This window comes from Carcharodon carcharias, chromosome 5, assembly GCF_017639515.1.
Source record: "Carcharodon carcharias isolate sCarCar2 chromosome 5, sCarCar2.pri, whole genome shotgun sequence".
In the NCBI taxonomy this organism is placed as follows: Eukaryota; Metazoa; Chordata; class Chondrichthyes; order Lamniformes; family Lamnidae; genus Carcharodon; species Carcharodon carcharias.
Window position 1 is genome coordinate 159,507,371 of NC_054471.1, and position 16,881 is coordinate 159,524,251.

Genomic DNA, 16,881 nt, shown 5'->3' on the forward strand with positions numbered 1-16,881 from the left:
GGGCTGACAGGTGTGTGACTTCTGGTGGGGACACCCAAAGCCAGACAGGTTGAAAACTGGAGCCAAACTAAAAGCCAGTCCTCCTGGTAGAGAGGGTGCGTATTGGGCTCATTACTGTCCATGTAAAATGCCTTTTGATATGAAAACACCTTGGACAAGATAGGCCTATTGGAGACTTCCCAATATAAACATTAATGCCTGGAATTACTGCTTAGAATGCAATCTGTTAATTGCACCAGACACTACACTAGTCTTTGCTAAGGTGAAGTTATGGGATGCTTGAGGATGAAGTGTTTGTAGGTCCTACCTTTAACATTTAAATTTCCACAACCTTTTGTGATAATTGAATTGATTCTGCCCAGTTTAAGCTGTTGTCTGGGTGGAAGCCCACCAGCTGCTGGATTTAAGGCAATTGAATCCTCTGGCATCAGATATCTTGGTCTAGGCAGACAACAGTGGACAAAAATGATTACCTGCTGCTACTAAGCAAAGAAAACTCTTGCCCATCTCTGCAACCTTCTTGGATCCTGTACCTCAGCCTCACCATCTCTGGGTTAAGCACAGCAGAGCAGATAAGCAATCTCTCTGTCCAACCATTGGTGACAGAGCATTTAGCTATCATGGCCTCTACAGCCTGGAATTTTTTGCCTCACTAGACCTCTCCCTATTTTCACAAGTCTCCTCAATCTGAACTCTTCCTCTCTGCCTTTAGTCACCCCGCCACTGACTAAATCTCTTCAAACCTGTGTTTCTTTTTTGCTTTTTTATGGACTGTTGCAAGAGCCAGCTACTTTAAAGATGCTTTCTCAATTTTGTGGTTCATTAGGGGATTGTGTGGCGAACCTGTTATACTTGCTGTATGCAAGCTCTGTCAGTTTGGGTAGTTTAGTTCTTCATGAGTTAGTGTACCCTCTGTTTGAGCTATTCAGAATTAGGAAGCTTCTGGAATGATACTGTTAACGATAAAAAGAAAGTGTGTGAACATTCTACATACACTAAGTAAAAATAAAGAGTTAGGTATACTAATTCACGTGAGAGAAAGAGTTAATGGTATAATGCCCAATCAATAACTTTTTAAAATTAAAAGTACTGATAAGGGGTTAAAAGAAAAGCAGTGTTGTGCAAGGCTCAGTTCAGATTCTATAAAGATATTGGAATGGCAGCTCCAAAGTGAAGGGGTACAAAGTGAAAGGTGGATAGGTGAAATGGCTGCGATTATTATGGGGAGCAGCTAGGTTTGAAGATGGTAATTGCTCAGACCAGGAAACTATGGTGCCCAGAATAAAGATGTTCCTGAAATTTGTGGTGAAATTAGTTAGAGGCCAAAGATTCATGGGAGGAACGTGGAATGGTAAATGAGGGCTCATGGTCAAGTTGTAGATAGAGGTTGGGTAAAGTGATCGCCTAACATGCATTAGACATCATAACATGGAACATATTTCATCAAAGAATAACTAATGCGAGGTCAATCTATTATTTTGTGATTTGCATGACTTTCTGTTTAGTTATTTGAACCCCAAGGGTATGCCTACAGTTTGGAATAGAGTCCCAGCTGTTTTTATTTGAAAGTATTGCTACCTTTTCCCCGAGCATTCTCCATTGGGGTTTATCTTCAGTTTTTCCTGCCATTCTACCCAAGAAATTCAACTTTATGACATGTGACCAAAAGCATTGCATCATACCATGTTATGGAGTTGGGTTGTTTACTAAGCAATTGTACTGTTTTGGAGAAATCGAACATTGAGCCTAAATTCTCTGGAGTTTAGAACAGTGAGTGGTGATCTCTTTGAAACGTATAACATTTCTAAAGGCTTTGACTGACTCTTGGAGTGGGAGCTTAGAACTAGGGATCTGAGTTTTAGAACAAGTAGCTTAGTACTGAGATGGGAAAATTTTTCACTCAAAGGTTTGTGAATTCTTGAATTCTCACCCCAGAGCTCTGGAAGCTCACTCAATAAGTATACTCAAGTCAAAGATTGAAGCTTTTTTGAGCACTTTTGGCGGAGCAGGCTTGATTTGTCTTATTTCTTACTTGTGTTCTAACTCTATATTCATCACTTCCGTTAATGTGCCTATGGAGCAGATAATGGGCAGGATTTTACGCCCCGTGTGCAGATGCGTGCTTGACTCGATCGTGTGTAAAATTGCATACGATGACCTTGGATGAGTATCACAACGTCATGGTATTTCAGTTGGTGGGTGTACGCGGGTGCCGGAGCTGCGTACACCATTAATTAACAGGCCACTTAAGGCCTTTAACAGTCCAATTGACGGCAATTTTTCCTTGCCTGTGCGAAGTCCGCACTCGTCGCATGGGCAGAACGGGCAGGCGGCTAACCACATTTTCAAAAACCTCATCCATGGACAGAATAAAGAGCATTGCCAGTGTGAGTAGTGAGTAGTTTTGGAAATAGTTTGCTGCTGATTGCTTATTGGTACTTGGGAGCCTCATCTCTGTTTGGGGCTTCATTCTAAGCATTTCCAGGTATCATTTCAGGACTTACTGGTGTCTGCAAGGCCCCTGGAGGATTCAGACTGTGTGGATCCTTCCAGGTGTCAGACAGCCTTTTGTTATCCTGGTAATGGGGTTTGTGATCTCTGCTGGAGGCACCCCCTCTGAAGGGGAAGAGAGAGGCAGAAGGGAGAGGAGGCCAGGTGTCCCGATGCTGATTCCAGGGGAGGGACCTGTGGGAGGAGAGGTGCAGGCACAAGGGGTGCAGGGCCAGTAGGAAATCAATGGAGAGTCAGTGTGCTTAGCCATGACGATCAACGCAATGCTGACGCTCCGCATGGACTCCTCCATCACGGAGACCATGAAATGCATACCCTCATGGATCTCTGCCAAATCCTCCCGCACATCTCACTAGATATCCAGCATCTGCCACCTAATGGACGACTCCAGAGGCTCATCATCAGTCTTTCACTGAGCATCGTCCTGGTCCCTAGCAGTCCTCTGACTGCCGGCGTCCTGCGCGCACTCTGCCTCCGCCTGCACCTCAAGCGAGTGTGAAGTACCCTCACCAACATGCACCGAGGTACTAGCCACTGACCTAATGCCCACCGAGGCACTGGTGCCCGCTTTAGAGAGCGAGTGTGACGCTGGTGCAACAGAAGTTTGGTGGCCCTCAGGTGTCACGGGTGCCCTTCGAGGTCCACAGCACGCCTGCTGGTGAACCTAATAGGGAGAACTAGGAAATGTCATTAGTTAAAGTCATCACACTGTCATTGTGCATGCAAGGTACCCTGCATGCTAGAGAACATGGAGATAAGCATCACAATGCCCTCGTCTTCCAGTGATCAATGAGGACTTCAGGCTTGAGGTTCACATCAATGAAGAGACTACACTAGAATGGTTGCACAAACTCAAAGTTTCACCTCTGTGTACTGCACCTTCTTCTGGCACCCCTGCCTCCCCTCGCCCAGTTGCACAGGGCGCGTGCCATTTCTTAAGCTCCAGGGCATATTGCTTGTATTTGGAAAGGATTAGAAGGCTAGTGGAGTCTCTGCCGGTCTGCAATCTTTCAGTATTGTTGAGGGCCATCTTCTCCTGAAAGGTCAGAGGAGCATTGATTAGTCCACTCTGTACGAGCAGCGCCATTGCAGCCTCGTCATCCCCAGCTGAGGATCACCTCGTAGGGCAATTCCAAGTTGTGGGCTTCGAGCCGCAAGGTATTCAGTCCAAGCAGCCAGGGCTAACCCCCTTGGCCAACTCTGGCATCATTGACAGTTGGCATTCAGACTCTAGCACCCCTGAGGTCCATGGGGGAGACGGCCACACCTTAAAACACTTCTGCACACTGACCCATTCCAACATGGGTTATTCTTGAAGAACAATGGCAGACGTTTAAGAAAGTAGTTTATGACTCACAACAAAGATATATCCCAGTGAGGAAGAAGGATTCTAGGGAGGGGATAAACCAACCATTGTTAACCAAGGAAGTTAAGGATAGTATCAAATTGAAAAAAAAAACATACAATGTGGCAAAGATTAGTGGTAAAGCAGAGGATTGGGAAAGTTCTTTAAAAAAAAATGACCAAAAAAAGAATCGGGGGAGAAAATAAACTTTGAGGGTAAACTAGCAAGTAATATAAAAACGGGCAGTAAGAGCTCCTTTAAATATATAAAAAGGAAGGGTGAGGCCAAAGTGAACATAAGCCCCTTAGAGAATGAGGCTGTGGAAAGAATGAGGAACCAGGAAATGGCAGAGGAGTTGAATAAATACTTTGCATCAGTCTTCACGGTAGAAGACACCAAGAGCATTCCAAAAATACTAAATAATCAAGAGGCAAAAGAGTAGGTGGAGGAAATAAATACGATAACTATCACTAGAGAAAAAGTACTGGGGAAGCTAATGGGCCTAAAGGCCGATAAGCCCCCTGGATCTGGTGGGTTGCATCCTAGGATATTAAAGGAAGTAGCTACACAAATAGTGAAGATTGGTAGTAATCTTCCAAGAATCTTTAGATCCTGGAGAAGTCCCAGAAGATTCGAAAATTACCAATGTAACTACAATGCCCTTATTCAAAAAGAGAGGGAGACAAAATCTATAGGCCAGTTAGCTTAACATCCATCATTGGGAAAGTGTTAGTCTATTATAAAGAATGTAATAGCAGAGCATTTAGAAATGCATAATATAATCAAGCAGAGTCAGCATGGCTTCATGAAGGAGAAATCATGCCTGACAAATTTATTAGAATTTTTTGAGAAGGTAATGAGCCGGATCGATAAAGGGGAACCAGTAGATATAATACATTTGGATTTCCAAAGGGCGTTCGATAAAGCTACTTAATGAGATAAGAGCCCATGGCATTGGGGTTAGTATATTAGCACAGATAGAGGACTGGCTAACTAATAGAAGACAGAGTTAGGATATGGGGGACTTTTTCAGGATGACAACCTGTAACTAGTGGAGTGCCACAGGGATCAGTGCTGGTGCCACAATTATTTACAATATATATTAATGACTTAGATGAGGGAAGTGAATGTACTATCGCCAAGCTTGCGGATGACACAAACATAGGTGGGAAGGCAAGTGGTGAGGATGACACTAATAGTTAAGGTTAAGTGAGTGGGCAAAAACTTGGCAGAAAGAATATAATATTGCAAAATGAGAGGTTATGCACTTTGGCAGGAAGAATAGAGGCGCTGAATATTATTTAAATGGAGAAAGAGTGCAGAAGGCTGCAGCACAGAGGGATTTGGGGGTCCTCATGCATGAATCCTAAAAAGCTAACATACAAGTTCAGCTGGTAATAGGGAATGCAAATGGAATGTTGGCCTTTATTTTAAAGGGAATGGAGTATAAAAATAGGGAAGTCTTGCTAAAACTATGCAAGGCACTAGTTAGACCACATTTAGAATACTGTGAACAGCTTTGGTCCCCTTATTAATTCTGGCATTGGAGGCAGTCCAGAGAAGGTTCACCAGGTTGATCCCGGGTACAGAAGGATTTTCTTATGAGGTTGGGCCTGTACTCCATGCAGCCTTCCAGGGGCTGCCTGGACCATCATTGAACCTGGTGGCTGACAGGCCCCCGCCCCTGCTTGGCCCTTCCTGACCAGTGTGGAGCTGTGTTTCACGCTTAGCATGAAATTGTAGTGGCAGACAGTTTCCCAGCTGCTTCCGGGCCTGTCTGCCACGCCTGCCTAATGACCTCAAAATCCTGCCCAATAAAAAGTAGGTCCACTATAAAAGATATAAAAAGTTAACAAAAGGGCCATTATCTTATCAACTCCTGCACATGGATGTTAGCTGTAAAAGAATAGTCAGGGTAGGGTGGCTAAGAGATGAAGAACCCTAGCTTGTGGTGGAGGAACGCCTGTTGCTAAACTGTACATTCAAGAGGTAGATGTAAACCAGCGAGAGGAAGTAACTGTTCAGAGAAGTGGTACTAAAGAAGCTACTTAAACTTGAGATCAACATAAAACTGGGACCTGATTGTTTTATATCCAGGAAATTCTGATTGTAGAAATAATGGGGGTTTTATCCTTTTTCCCAAAATTATACGGAAAGGCAAATTGTGCCAGAAAACTAGAAAGTAACAAATGTCTCTCACCTCTTCAAAATAAATAGGACTTGGATAATGATAGGCCCCTTAGTCTTTCTTCAGATATTGATAAACTATTTGACTTGATGATATAGGATGAAATTACTAAAAATTTGGAGAGACGAAACCTAATCAAGGTTAATCTTCATGGATTTCTAAGACACAAGTCCATCTTTAATCAACCTTATAGAATTCTTTGAAGAACTAAGAAGGGTGAATGAAGGATAGGCATTGGGTGTGGCTTATGTATTTTCAAATAGCAATTGATAAGGAGCCATGCGGAATTAAGATGAATGCAGCCAACACAGATAGAGATGGTTGGAGGACAGAATATAAAGGATAAGGGATAAAGGAAGTTTCTTTGACATGATATATTATGCAAGTGCATAGATTATTAAAGGTGGAAATGCAAGTAGGCGAGATAAAAGAAAACTGTATCATTTGGTTTTCTGTTCATAGACACAGTATGCGAAAGTAAGGTGGGCATTTTGAACTAATACACAACTTTAATTAGGTTGCAGTTGGAGTAATGCATGGTGTTCTGGCCCCCCTGTTATAGGAAGGAGATAAAAATAATGGAAAGTAATGATTGGATTCTGTAGGATGCAGTGGTGGCTAGTATTGAGCAGTTTATTTTTTCTTAATGTCCTTTCAGAGTTAGCCAATTACTCAGTTACAAATATTGTTTCCTAATTGCCTAAATTTGCAGATAACTTTGATGCTTGAGCAGAATGAGTATATTCTATATTAGTTACATACTCAGCAACTGAGTTGCATGACAGCATTTCTTAACATGTTTTTATTTTGTTTTTAAATATCCACTGGTGATCTTTCCTACCTTCCAGGTGAGCAGATTGAACGAGCCAGACGTCTACAGAGCAAGATGACAACCAATTTGATTATGGCCAAGGATCGTCTGGAGTTGCTGGGTGTGTACTTCTTGTGTACTTAAAAGTAAAAAAAAATGTTGATTTATGCGTCAGTGACTGGAAATGTATAAATAGGATTATTTTATAGATGAGCCTAATTGAGTTTGTAGGTTGTATAAACTAGACTTGTATACCACTGAATATCGAAGTTTGAGGTGTATAATTGAGATGATTAAAAGATTTGATAAGGTAGATAGAGAGAAATTATTTCCACCAGTATAAAATATATGCATTTGGCCTTTTTGTGACTCTAGTCCCAGACCAACGTGGTTAATCCTCAACCACCATCAAAGTGACCGAGCAAGACAGTCGCACTAATGTTCAGCTGTTAACCAACTTCCTTTCTCCTATGCTTCACAATGATGTGCTTCAAGTAAGCATTTGAAGGTTGATGCTTTATTCATATACATCATATGTAATCAACCTGTCCTGTACACAGGGAGTGATTTTCAATTTCTAGTTCTATCTTTCGAGCCCTTAGAAGAAGTGTTGAAAGCCATGCTCCTTTATACACCATATGTCTCAGATAAGACCATAGCGGCATATCTGTTCCTGAATCCTTCAAAAACAGTCTATCTGCATAAATAGTTGTAGTTGTTTACTCCAAAGCTACTTCCCTCACACTAAACTTCCTGATTTGACTGTTCTTGAATCCTTTGAAAGTTGGTTTTCTTAACCATTGTTTCTACGTTATAGTTGATAGATTCCTCTACGTATGTTGATTACTTTAGCCCCCAAATTACACCTTAATCATTTGTAGCTGACTTCATTACTGTTCCTTATTTCCTTGTACAAGCAATTGTTGTAGATAACATTTGCATTGAAAGCAAAAGATAAGCCACACTTTCTTCCCATGACACTTTAAAACCACCCTGTTTATCTTGTATCTTGAAGCAACAGGCTTGCCAAAGATATAATTAACCCTTAATTCCACAAGATATGCAGCATTAACCCTCCAGGATATCCCAAAACTCGCATCCCAAAATGGTTATGAAATGTAAAAAGACATGAACCAGAAAAGTTGGCTCCTGGTTCAGTGCAACAAGCTGTGACCAGCAGCTTGCCCAAATTTGTTAGTCAATTCATGAGCTTTAAATCAACAGTTGTCTGAAACAAGAGCAAAAATGATAGGAGGAAGTTGTTTATTAAAGGGAACATTGATCTGTGGATTGAATTTACTTACAGTAGTAGGAAGGGAAACAAACTGAATGAGCATGTGTTGGAATACACTATTATTTTTGCTGAACACTTCATTTCCCACCAGTTAGCAGCCCAATAATTCAGTTTCACTGCCTTCAGAATTGTTTACGTAAAAACACCGGTACAAAAGTAGTAAATTAATCGTGTGTGTGTGATGAAGTGTCAGAACTGGAGAGGTTTGTGCTAAATTATTTGTCTTAATGATGTCAATGATACACAGCATGCAACACTGAAATATTGCATTGCAAAGTATGACAACTGGTGCTTTCAAGACTGAAACTGACATTTTTGTTAGAAACATAGGAACAGGAATAGGTCATTCAGCCTGTCGAGCCTGCTCCACCATTTAATTAGACCGTGCCTCATCTGAATTGTAAATCCATCTACCTGCCTTGGTCCTGTAACCTTTAAATCTCTTGCCTAAGAAAAATCTGTTGATTTCGGTTTTGAAATTCTCAATTGATCCACTGTTTTTGGGGGAGTGGGGCAAGGGCAGAGAGTTCCAGATTACCACTACTCCATGTTTGAAGAAGTGCTTCCTGACATCATTCCTGAATGGCCTAGCTCTACTTTTAAGTTCATATATTCTCTTTTTCTGGACTTTCTCACCAGAGGGAATAGTTTTTACCTTATCTATCCTGTCAATTTCTTAAATGCCTCAACTATATTGCACCTTAATTTTCAATACTTTTGCCCCTTCTGAAGAATGAAATACTTGTCAAACAATTTTTTCACTTCACTCCCCCTCCCACCCTTTACTAGTTTGTTCCTAGACTTCTTACCTGTCTAACTTAACATTTGCAGATAATGCTTCTATATTTTTGGGGTGTATTCGGCAGAAAGTTTGTTTTTATTTTAGTGATACCTCCACCTCAATGTTTTCAATATTTTTTAAATATTCTATTTATATTTTAAAAAAGCACTTAAAAAATATGACATTGAGCTGCAAAAGTAAATATTGGGGCAGTTGGTCAATAGCTTGACTAAAGAAGTAGACTTTAAGGACTGTCTTAGAGGAGGAAAGCAAAGTAGAGAGATGGAGAGCTTAGAGAGGGAATTCTAGAGCTTAGGGCTCAGACAACTGAAGGCATCAGTGGTGGAGATATTAAAATCAGGGATGCTCAAGAGGTCGGAATTAAGGGATTGCAAAGATATCGGATGGTAATATGACAGAAGGATAGTGCAAAGAAAGGGAGGGGTCAATGTACAGGGATTTGCAAATGAGGAGAATTTTTAAATTGTGGCATTGCTTGATCAAGAGCCAGTGTAAGTCAGCAGGCATGGGGATGATGGGTAAAAAGGATTGGTGTGAGTAGGGCAGCAGAATGTTGGATGACTTCAAGTTTACAGAGGGTAGTATCTGGGAGGCTGGCCATGAGTACAATAAAAGAGGCAAGGCTGGAGGTATCAAGGCATGGATGAAGGCTTCAGCGACACATGAGCTGAGAGGGGTGGAGTTGGGCAATGATAAGAAGGTGTAAGTATGGGTCTTGGTGATAGCACGGTTGTGATTGAAAGCTCGTCTCGGGCTCAAGTATGACATACAGGTTGCGAGCAGTTGGTTCCACCTCACCCAGTTGTTAGAGAGAGGGCTTGGAGTCAGTGACGAGAGAGTGGAGTTGTGGTGGGGCCTGAAAACAATGGATTTGGTCTTCCCAATATTTAATTGAAGGACATTTCTGCTGATCAGTACTGGATGTCAGATTAGCAGTTTAGAGACAGTGGAGGGGGTTGAAAGAGCTAGTGAGATAACATTGAATGTCATCAGCATACACGTGGAAATGGATGTGTTTTTGAATGATCAAAGCACATACCTCTGGGCTAATTATGGTATCTAGGTGCTGAGCATCAATTAAAAAGATGGATCGTCGGTAATCAAAATGGTGTCAGTTGATAGCAATTGGTTTACAGTTTGTTAATCCTGACTAGTATTTGTTAGTCCTAGCTAGTATTTATCCCTCAATCAAAATCACCAAAATAGATTATCTGGGCACAAACCAGAATGTGATGGAGCTTTTGTGCACTGCGTTTCCTACATTACAACTGTGACTCCACTTCAGAAGTACTTCATTGGCAGTAAAGCAGTTTGGGATGTACTGAGTCTTGCATTTATGTAGTGCCTTTCATGACCTCAGGACATCCCAAAGTGCTTTGCAACCAATGTTGGGGACATTTGCAAGACAGAAGAATAGCTAAACTCTACAAGTGTTCCTGATTTGGGTCTGTATCGCAAGTTGTCGAGTGTGAAAACATTGGCCTCCTTCCTTACCCCAGCACTGCTGATATTCTTGTCTCCTAACATTTATCTTATCAACTTGTGTGTTGCAGTTGAAGAGATGTCAATATTTCAGTCGTAGAACCTGTTGTCAATAGACTTTTAAAAAAAAAATTACAAGTCGTTTCTGTTTGTGGGCAGATTTTCAATTTAACGCAAGTGGCTAACCAGGCTTCTTAAAGTTTCTTCACCTTTGTTTTCCTGGTTTGTTAAAGGAGAGCTTGGGGTGGGGTGGTGGGAGTAAACAAGCGAAATGCCTCAGGAAATTTCAGACAAGGATGATTGAAGTCACAAGTGGGTAGAAAATTTTCATTAATGGCAAGTCTTTTTTTAAAAGCCAAATTCCCCATCCCCATTTAACAAGGCACTAGGAAACTTCAATTTAGGTTAGTACATCAAAAAGTGCACTCCATTCAAGTAATAATTCCTGATATATATGCCCCTGTGCAGTGTTTTGAAGAGGAACAATTTCTGCAGGCTGGTTTATGTATCCATTATCTGCAATTAAACTTCATCAGTGATCCAGTGGCTGTTTCCATATTCTACCAAATGACTCTCTAACACATTTCAGGATTTTTTGACCATCCTCAATGGATTTGGTGGGGGGGGAGGAAATAAGAGTTGCATTTAATTCCTGAGGTTTTCAAAGCTAAATACATTCACACAAGTTTTTTTTTAACAAGTCAATGAAGCTGAAAGGTGATTAAAGTGGTAATAGCTAAGCATTGAAGAATGCACTGAAGCTAAACCTGCAGCTTGGTGTTGCTTTTACTTTTTAAAAAAATCCAATCCTGAGCAGTTTTGTTAAAATTGGTTGTAACTCAGTCAATTATAGTGAGTGTAAAGAAGACTGCGAAGGTATTAAATGTTCTTTTTGTGGTCGAATTCTGCTCTTCTGCTAAATTGCAATGTGAGATTTTGTTTCCCGGCACTATATTTCTAATTTGGATTTCTGAAGCACCTTCCTCAAAAATTAAAAGAAAACTTTCAGCCATTTTCTTTCTGAACTGCACTGCTCCACTAGTGTGGAACTTTTCACTCCAATTTTTTCCACTCTGCCTTTGACTGAAAATTAAGTGCTGCACAGCTATTTCTCCACATGCATTAAGTTTTGACCCCCTGAAAGTGCTCTGATTTCCTGCTGTCACAAAATCCAAGAGACCATTCTTGGGATGTGGGTGACACTGGCAAGGACAGCATTTATTATCCTTGAAAGTGGTAGTGGGCCTCCTTGAACTGCTGCAGTCCAAGTGTTGAAAGTACCATCCCGTTGGGTAGTGAGTTCAGGTTTTAGACTGAACAAATGATTAAATCACATCCAATCTGCTTAGAATTGTAGAAGATGGTGCAGGGAATGAAATTACTCAACCCAAGGAAGAGTGGGACTAGTTGGTCTCCAATTGAACAGAGGTGTTTTCATACAAACTTTGAGAGGCGATGGTGATAAACTTTCGGCATTCATTAGCCCTGGAACTGGGGTTAAAAATCCTTTTTTGCGGTGTGATTTAGGGAGCCTATGTGGAATTGACTATCAGGACATAATGAGGGTTGGGAAATGAAAATCTATTGTGTCTTGCTCTGATTTTCTTACTGTAATTCGATTTGTTCCAAAACTCTTCCCAGCACCTTGTTCAAAATCCGGATGAATGATATTCTTCAGAAGAAAATGCAGGTCATTGGTCAACTGATACCATTAAGCACTTCAAATCCTGATTGACAAGAATTGAGTGAAAGCACACACCCAAATTTATTCTTTAATTTAGTATAATATCCACGCAGTTCAAAATTCTGTAGCACAATCTATTTAAAACTTGTTTGCTCTGTCTGTACTTATTTTGTTTTTTTTTTTGTTGTTTGTGCCCACTTATTGTGTTGTATAGAGCAGATGCTAGCATGTGCGAGGTTTTCCAAGCCCGAGAGGGAGGTGTGTAGAGACAGCCCAGGCCCGCCGTGCCCTAGTGCACGGATCCAGTCAGGTGGGTTTCCTCTGCTCAACAAAACAATGGCTTTATTAGATGGCAAACCATTTGATTTAATAAAGAATATATACATATATATTTTCCTAGAATAATGCAGTTGCCTTGTGAATAGATTGTTTGCAAAGTGCTCCATGGGTTAAGGGATAACTCCCTTGGGTCAACCTGCCAACGTCGTGCTCAGAAGGAGTGATGTCACTTCCAAGGTGAATGATAATGGTGGTGCAGTGCTAGTGCCAATTTTCTTCTAGCTGCAATCCCTTCGCCTGTGGCGCACCATGCTGGGCAAATAGGATCAACGAATTAAGCTTCATAGTTCAAGTCTCATTATAGTGTGAGGATGGAGATTCACTGCAGAGATTCAAATCATGGAGGGTTTTTATTGAATAAATGAGGAGAAATTGTTTCCAATGGCAGAAGGGTTGGTAACCTGAGGACCCAGATTGAAGGTAAGGAGGATTATTTTTACATAGTGAGTCATGATATGGAATGCACTGCCTGAAAGGGTGGTGGAAGCAAATTTAAGAGTAAATTTCAAAAGGGAATGGTAGTATTGTGGTTATGTTATTGGACTAGTAACCCAGAAGCCTGAACAAATGATCTTGAGAGATGACTTCAGATTCCACCATAGCAACTGGCGAATTTAAATTCAGTTAATAAATCTGGAATAAAAATTAATTGTGACCACAACTACTAGATTGTCATAAAACCCCATCAGGTTCACTAATGTCCTTTATGGAAAGAAATTTGCTGTCTTTAACTGGTCTGACCTTGTGGTTGACTCTTAACTGACCCCTGGAATGGCCTAAGAAGCTACTCCGTTAAGACAATTAGGGATTTGCAATAAATACTGGCCTTGCTACCAGTAGTTGGATATATGCTTAAAGGAAACAAAATTGTAGGGTTATGGGAAAAGAGCAAGGTGGTTTGACTAATTGGATATCTCTTTCAAAGAGCTTGCACAATAGTCCATGTGGCCTCCTTCTGTGCTATAAATTTTAATGATTCTATATTTCAGTATTTAGGAGAATGGAATAAGCTTATGTAGGTTATAGTTATCCAAGAAATACAAATATTTTGTATTTGACCATTTTGCATTCCATTCCATATACTTTCAATTTAGGCAAAGCATTTTCTGTTTTCCAGGAATTACATGTGGATATACATTTTGGGCATGTGTATACAAGATGAAATGTGTGTTGACAATTACTGAGAAAAGCGCCATAGACTGACCAAAAACTGCATGAGTAGCTAAAGCTTCTCTTTTTGTTTTATAAGCCACACTTAGCTAAACTTTTCACTAAATCAGCCTGTATTGTTTACAAGTGGTAAATATCTTGTGTATTCTATAATTTAGAGAAACTCTTTACTTCTAACCAAGGTAGTTTGTGATTTGCAGAGTAATTGCAAGTAAGGGGTTCCAGGGGTATACTGCAGAGCTAGATTATACTATTGGAACAAAATTGTTGCTGTTAAATTGCCAGGAAAGGTTATTAAAGTGGAAATGGGTTCAAAAGACTGTTGGCTAGCTGTCAGGAAAGGGAAAGGATTTAAGAATGTGCTGAAACAGCAGATGTTACTGAACTCATCCAGCAATATAAGAAAGGGTACATAACTGATGGATGATGTCCATTGGCAGTGTTGAAAGAGGGGAGGCAAGACCTGTTATAGGTGTTCACTGGAAATATCCAGACAATTCAGCGCTATTGCAGGCAAAATGATAATCCTGGACACCAGAGTTTGAATAATGTAGATTTGAAAGTTGGACTGCTATGCAATGATTTTTAAAAAAATGTATAATTGATCCCCAGGCTGGCTTGCATCCACCATTATCCTGATCTTATCCCCGCTGTTGCTGAAATTTTGAGTCACCATTTTCCTCCCCAATCTCATACTTGACAGCCTGCTGCCATAAACTCCAAATTCCCACCATCCATATCCTACTCTGTGCTATGTCTAGCTCACCCATTACCACCATGCTAGCTGAGATTTATTGACTCCCCTCCCTCCCTGATCAAATTTATAATTCTTGTTGCCATTTACGGATCCTAACATGGTCTTACCCAACTCTGCCTGTGCAGCCTCTACCTCCTCTACTGATTGCTGACTCCATTCTTCTGTGCAGGCTTCCTCATGTCAGCATCAGTGAATCACCTCAACCTTACTGTCTCATTCTCTTTTACTGAACTCTTTTTCTGCCTTTGCCTTTAACGCTTCAGAGATCTGCATCTTTGGCCATGCTTTAGTTCCCTCTCTTAACCCTCAGGAAAAGACTATGCACCATTTCCCTTTCTCCTCTGAAGCACCCAGGGAAGAATACATGAAGTGAGCTGCTGCTGCCTTCACTCAGTTGCTATTGTGATAAGAGTTTCTTCATTGAGGTAATGACAATAGAAGTTGTACACTGAACGATGGAGGCAGCAGCACTCACCGGTTAAATGATCCTTTCTTTTTAAACCAGATTCAGAAAAGGACAGGTATTGGAAATGATGTGGAAATATGAGAGTGATTTAACCAGTCTGTATGTTTGTATTCTATCATACCTTTCCCCTTGGTATGCAAAGTAATGCAAGTCCAATTTTAACTAAAACAAAATTTATCTAGTACCTTTCATGAATTAAGGATATTTCAAATCAATTTACAGCCTGTGAAGTACTTTTGAAGTTTTATTCCTTTCTCCCTCATGAAGTTGTGTAGCTTCCCATCATTTGACCTTGTATAGGACATTGATTTCTTGTTAGTTTATGGCTGGACAGTGCACATCTATCAGCAAACAAGGAGGGTGTGGGACTGAATCTCATGGCTTTTTGCATATTGCAGTAACCATATGCAGTCATTGTCATTAGAGCACAGAAGAAGACTATTTGGCCCATTGAGTCCATGCTGGCTCTTTATAGAGCAGTCCAAACAGCCCCACTTCCCTGGTCAATTCCTGTAGCTGTATAAATTTATTTTCCCCAGTTGCCCATCCAATCTCCTTTTGAAATCGTTCATTGTCTCTGCTTCACAACCCTCATGGGCGTTGAGTTCCAGGTCATTACCACTCACTGCATAACAGTGTTCACCATCTCATTCCCCTGCGTCCCTTGCCAAAGCCTTAAATCTGTGCCCCCTAGCCCTTGTGAAATCAGCTAGTGGGAACAGCCTTTCTTTGCCTGATTTATCTAAACCTGTCAAATTCATTTATCAAATCTCCCCTCAATCTCCTTTGTTCCAAGGAGAACAACCACGATTTCTCCAACCTAACCCTGTAGCTAAAATCCATCATCCCTGGGAGCATTCTGGGAAAACTCCTCTGCATCCTTTTGAGGTCCATCACATCCTTCCTAAAGTGTGGTGACCAGAAATAGTTGTAATGCTGTAGCCTAACCAGAGCTTTGTAAAGGTTTAGCTTAACTTCCCTGCTTTTGTATTCAAAATCTCTATTTATGAAGCCCAGGATTCCATATACTTTGTTAACTAATTTCTCAATATGTCCTGTCACCTTCAAATATCTATGTGCATAAACCTTCAGGTGTCACTGTCCCTGCACGCTCTTTGAAACTATTGCCTCTCCCCATTTCTTCTGCCAAAATGTATCATTTCACACTTCTCTGTATTAAATTCCATCTGCCACTTGTCTGCCCACTCGGGAAGCCCTTCTAAGCCCTGATTTAAATGGCCATGTCTTTCCTAATCACTACTGTGGTGTCCCCCCCCCCCCCCACTTTTTTTTTTGTCCTTTAGTCTTTGAAGATTAGCTTGCTAGCACCAGCTTTAGATTCCAGTGCTAGTGGACTGCAGACCTTCTCTGTATTACACCTTCATTTGATTTGGCATGAAGATAGTGTCAATCTTGGGACTTGCCCTGGTTTTGATTTTTCTGCTCATGGTTTTTCCTAGTTTGGTTTAAACAAGGAGCATTTCTCTTTTATTTATTCCACTGTCATATCATTCAGGGAGTCAGGCCATTAAGTTCCTGTAGAGTTCTCAGGATGCTCACTAAACACAGGCATGTGCCCTAATATAAGAGGATACAGATCAACCATGATCTAATTGATTGTTGAAACTTGCTAAAGGGGCTGAATGGCCTATTCTTGTTACTGTGACCTTAGGCAACAGAATAATTGAGCAGCGGTTAGTCAAATGGCTGGTTGTACTTTATTTTTCATTGCTACCATTCAGATGGTAGGTGTACTGTAAGTTCAATATAGGTATTGTACCCAAGACCTTTTCTAGATATCCCTTCATCAGGTTTCTGCCTACCAAACATTGTTAGTAACTGTGTGGAGTGCTCATTTACTAAACATTGCAATTTAAATTTGACTAATGTTTTTGGTGGACTTGATTTGATTGTAGGGTGGAGTTACTTAGCTACTTATTTGGTTGGTAGTACTCTTCAGGTGTGTGTGCAGAGTCAGATTTTTAAATATGTTTTAATTTTTTTAAAATTCTGGCGTATTTGACTGCCTTGG

General features: G+C 40.8%; 1 protein-coding gene across 2 annotated transcripts in view; it reads left to right on the plus strand.

Moving 5' to 3' along the window:
- spast (spastin) overlaps positions 1-16,881 on the plus strand; it is a 62,191-nt gene that overhangs the window by 11,761 nt on the left and 33,549 nt on the right. Inside the window, exons 3-4 of one of the 2 annotated variants that reach the window (XM_041188383.1) lie at positions 6,893-6,976; positions 12,332-12,427. In XM_041188383.1, the coding sequence (XP_041044317.1) occupies positions 6,893-6,976; positions 12,332-12,427 (180 nt within the window). The remainder of the gene's footprint in view (positions 1-6,892; positions 6,977-12,331; positions 12,428-16,881) is intronic. The other variant, XM_041188384.1, reaches the window with a different exon arrangement.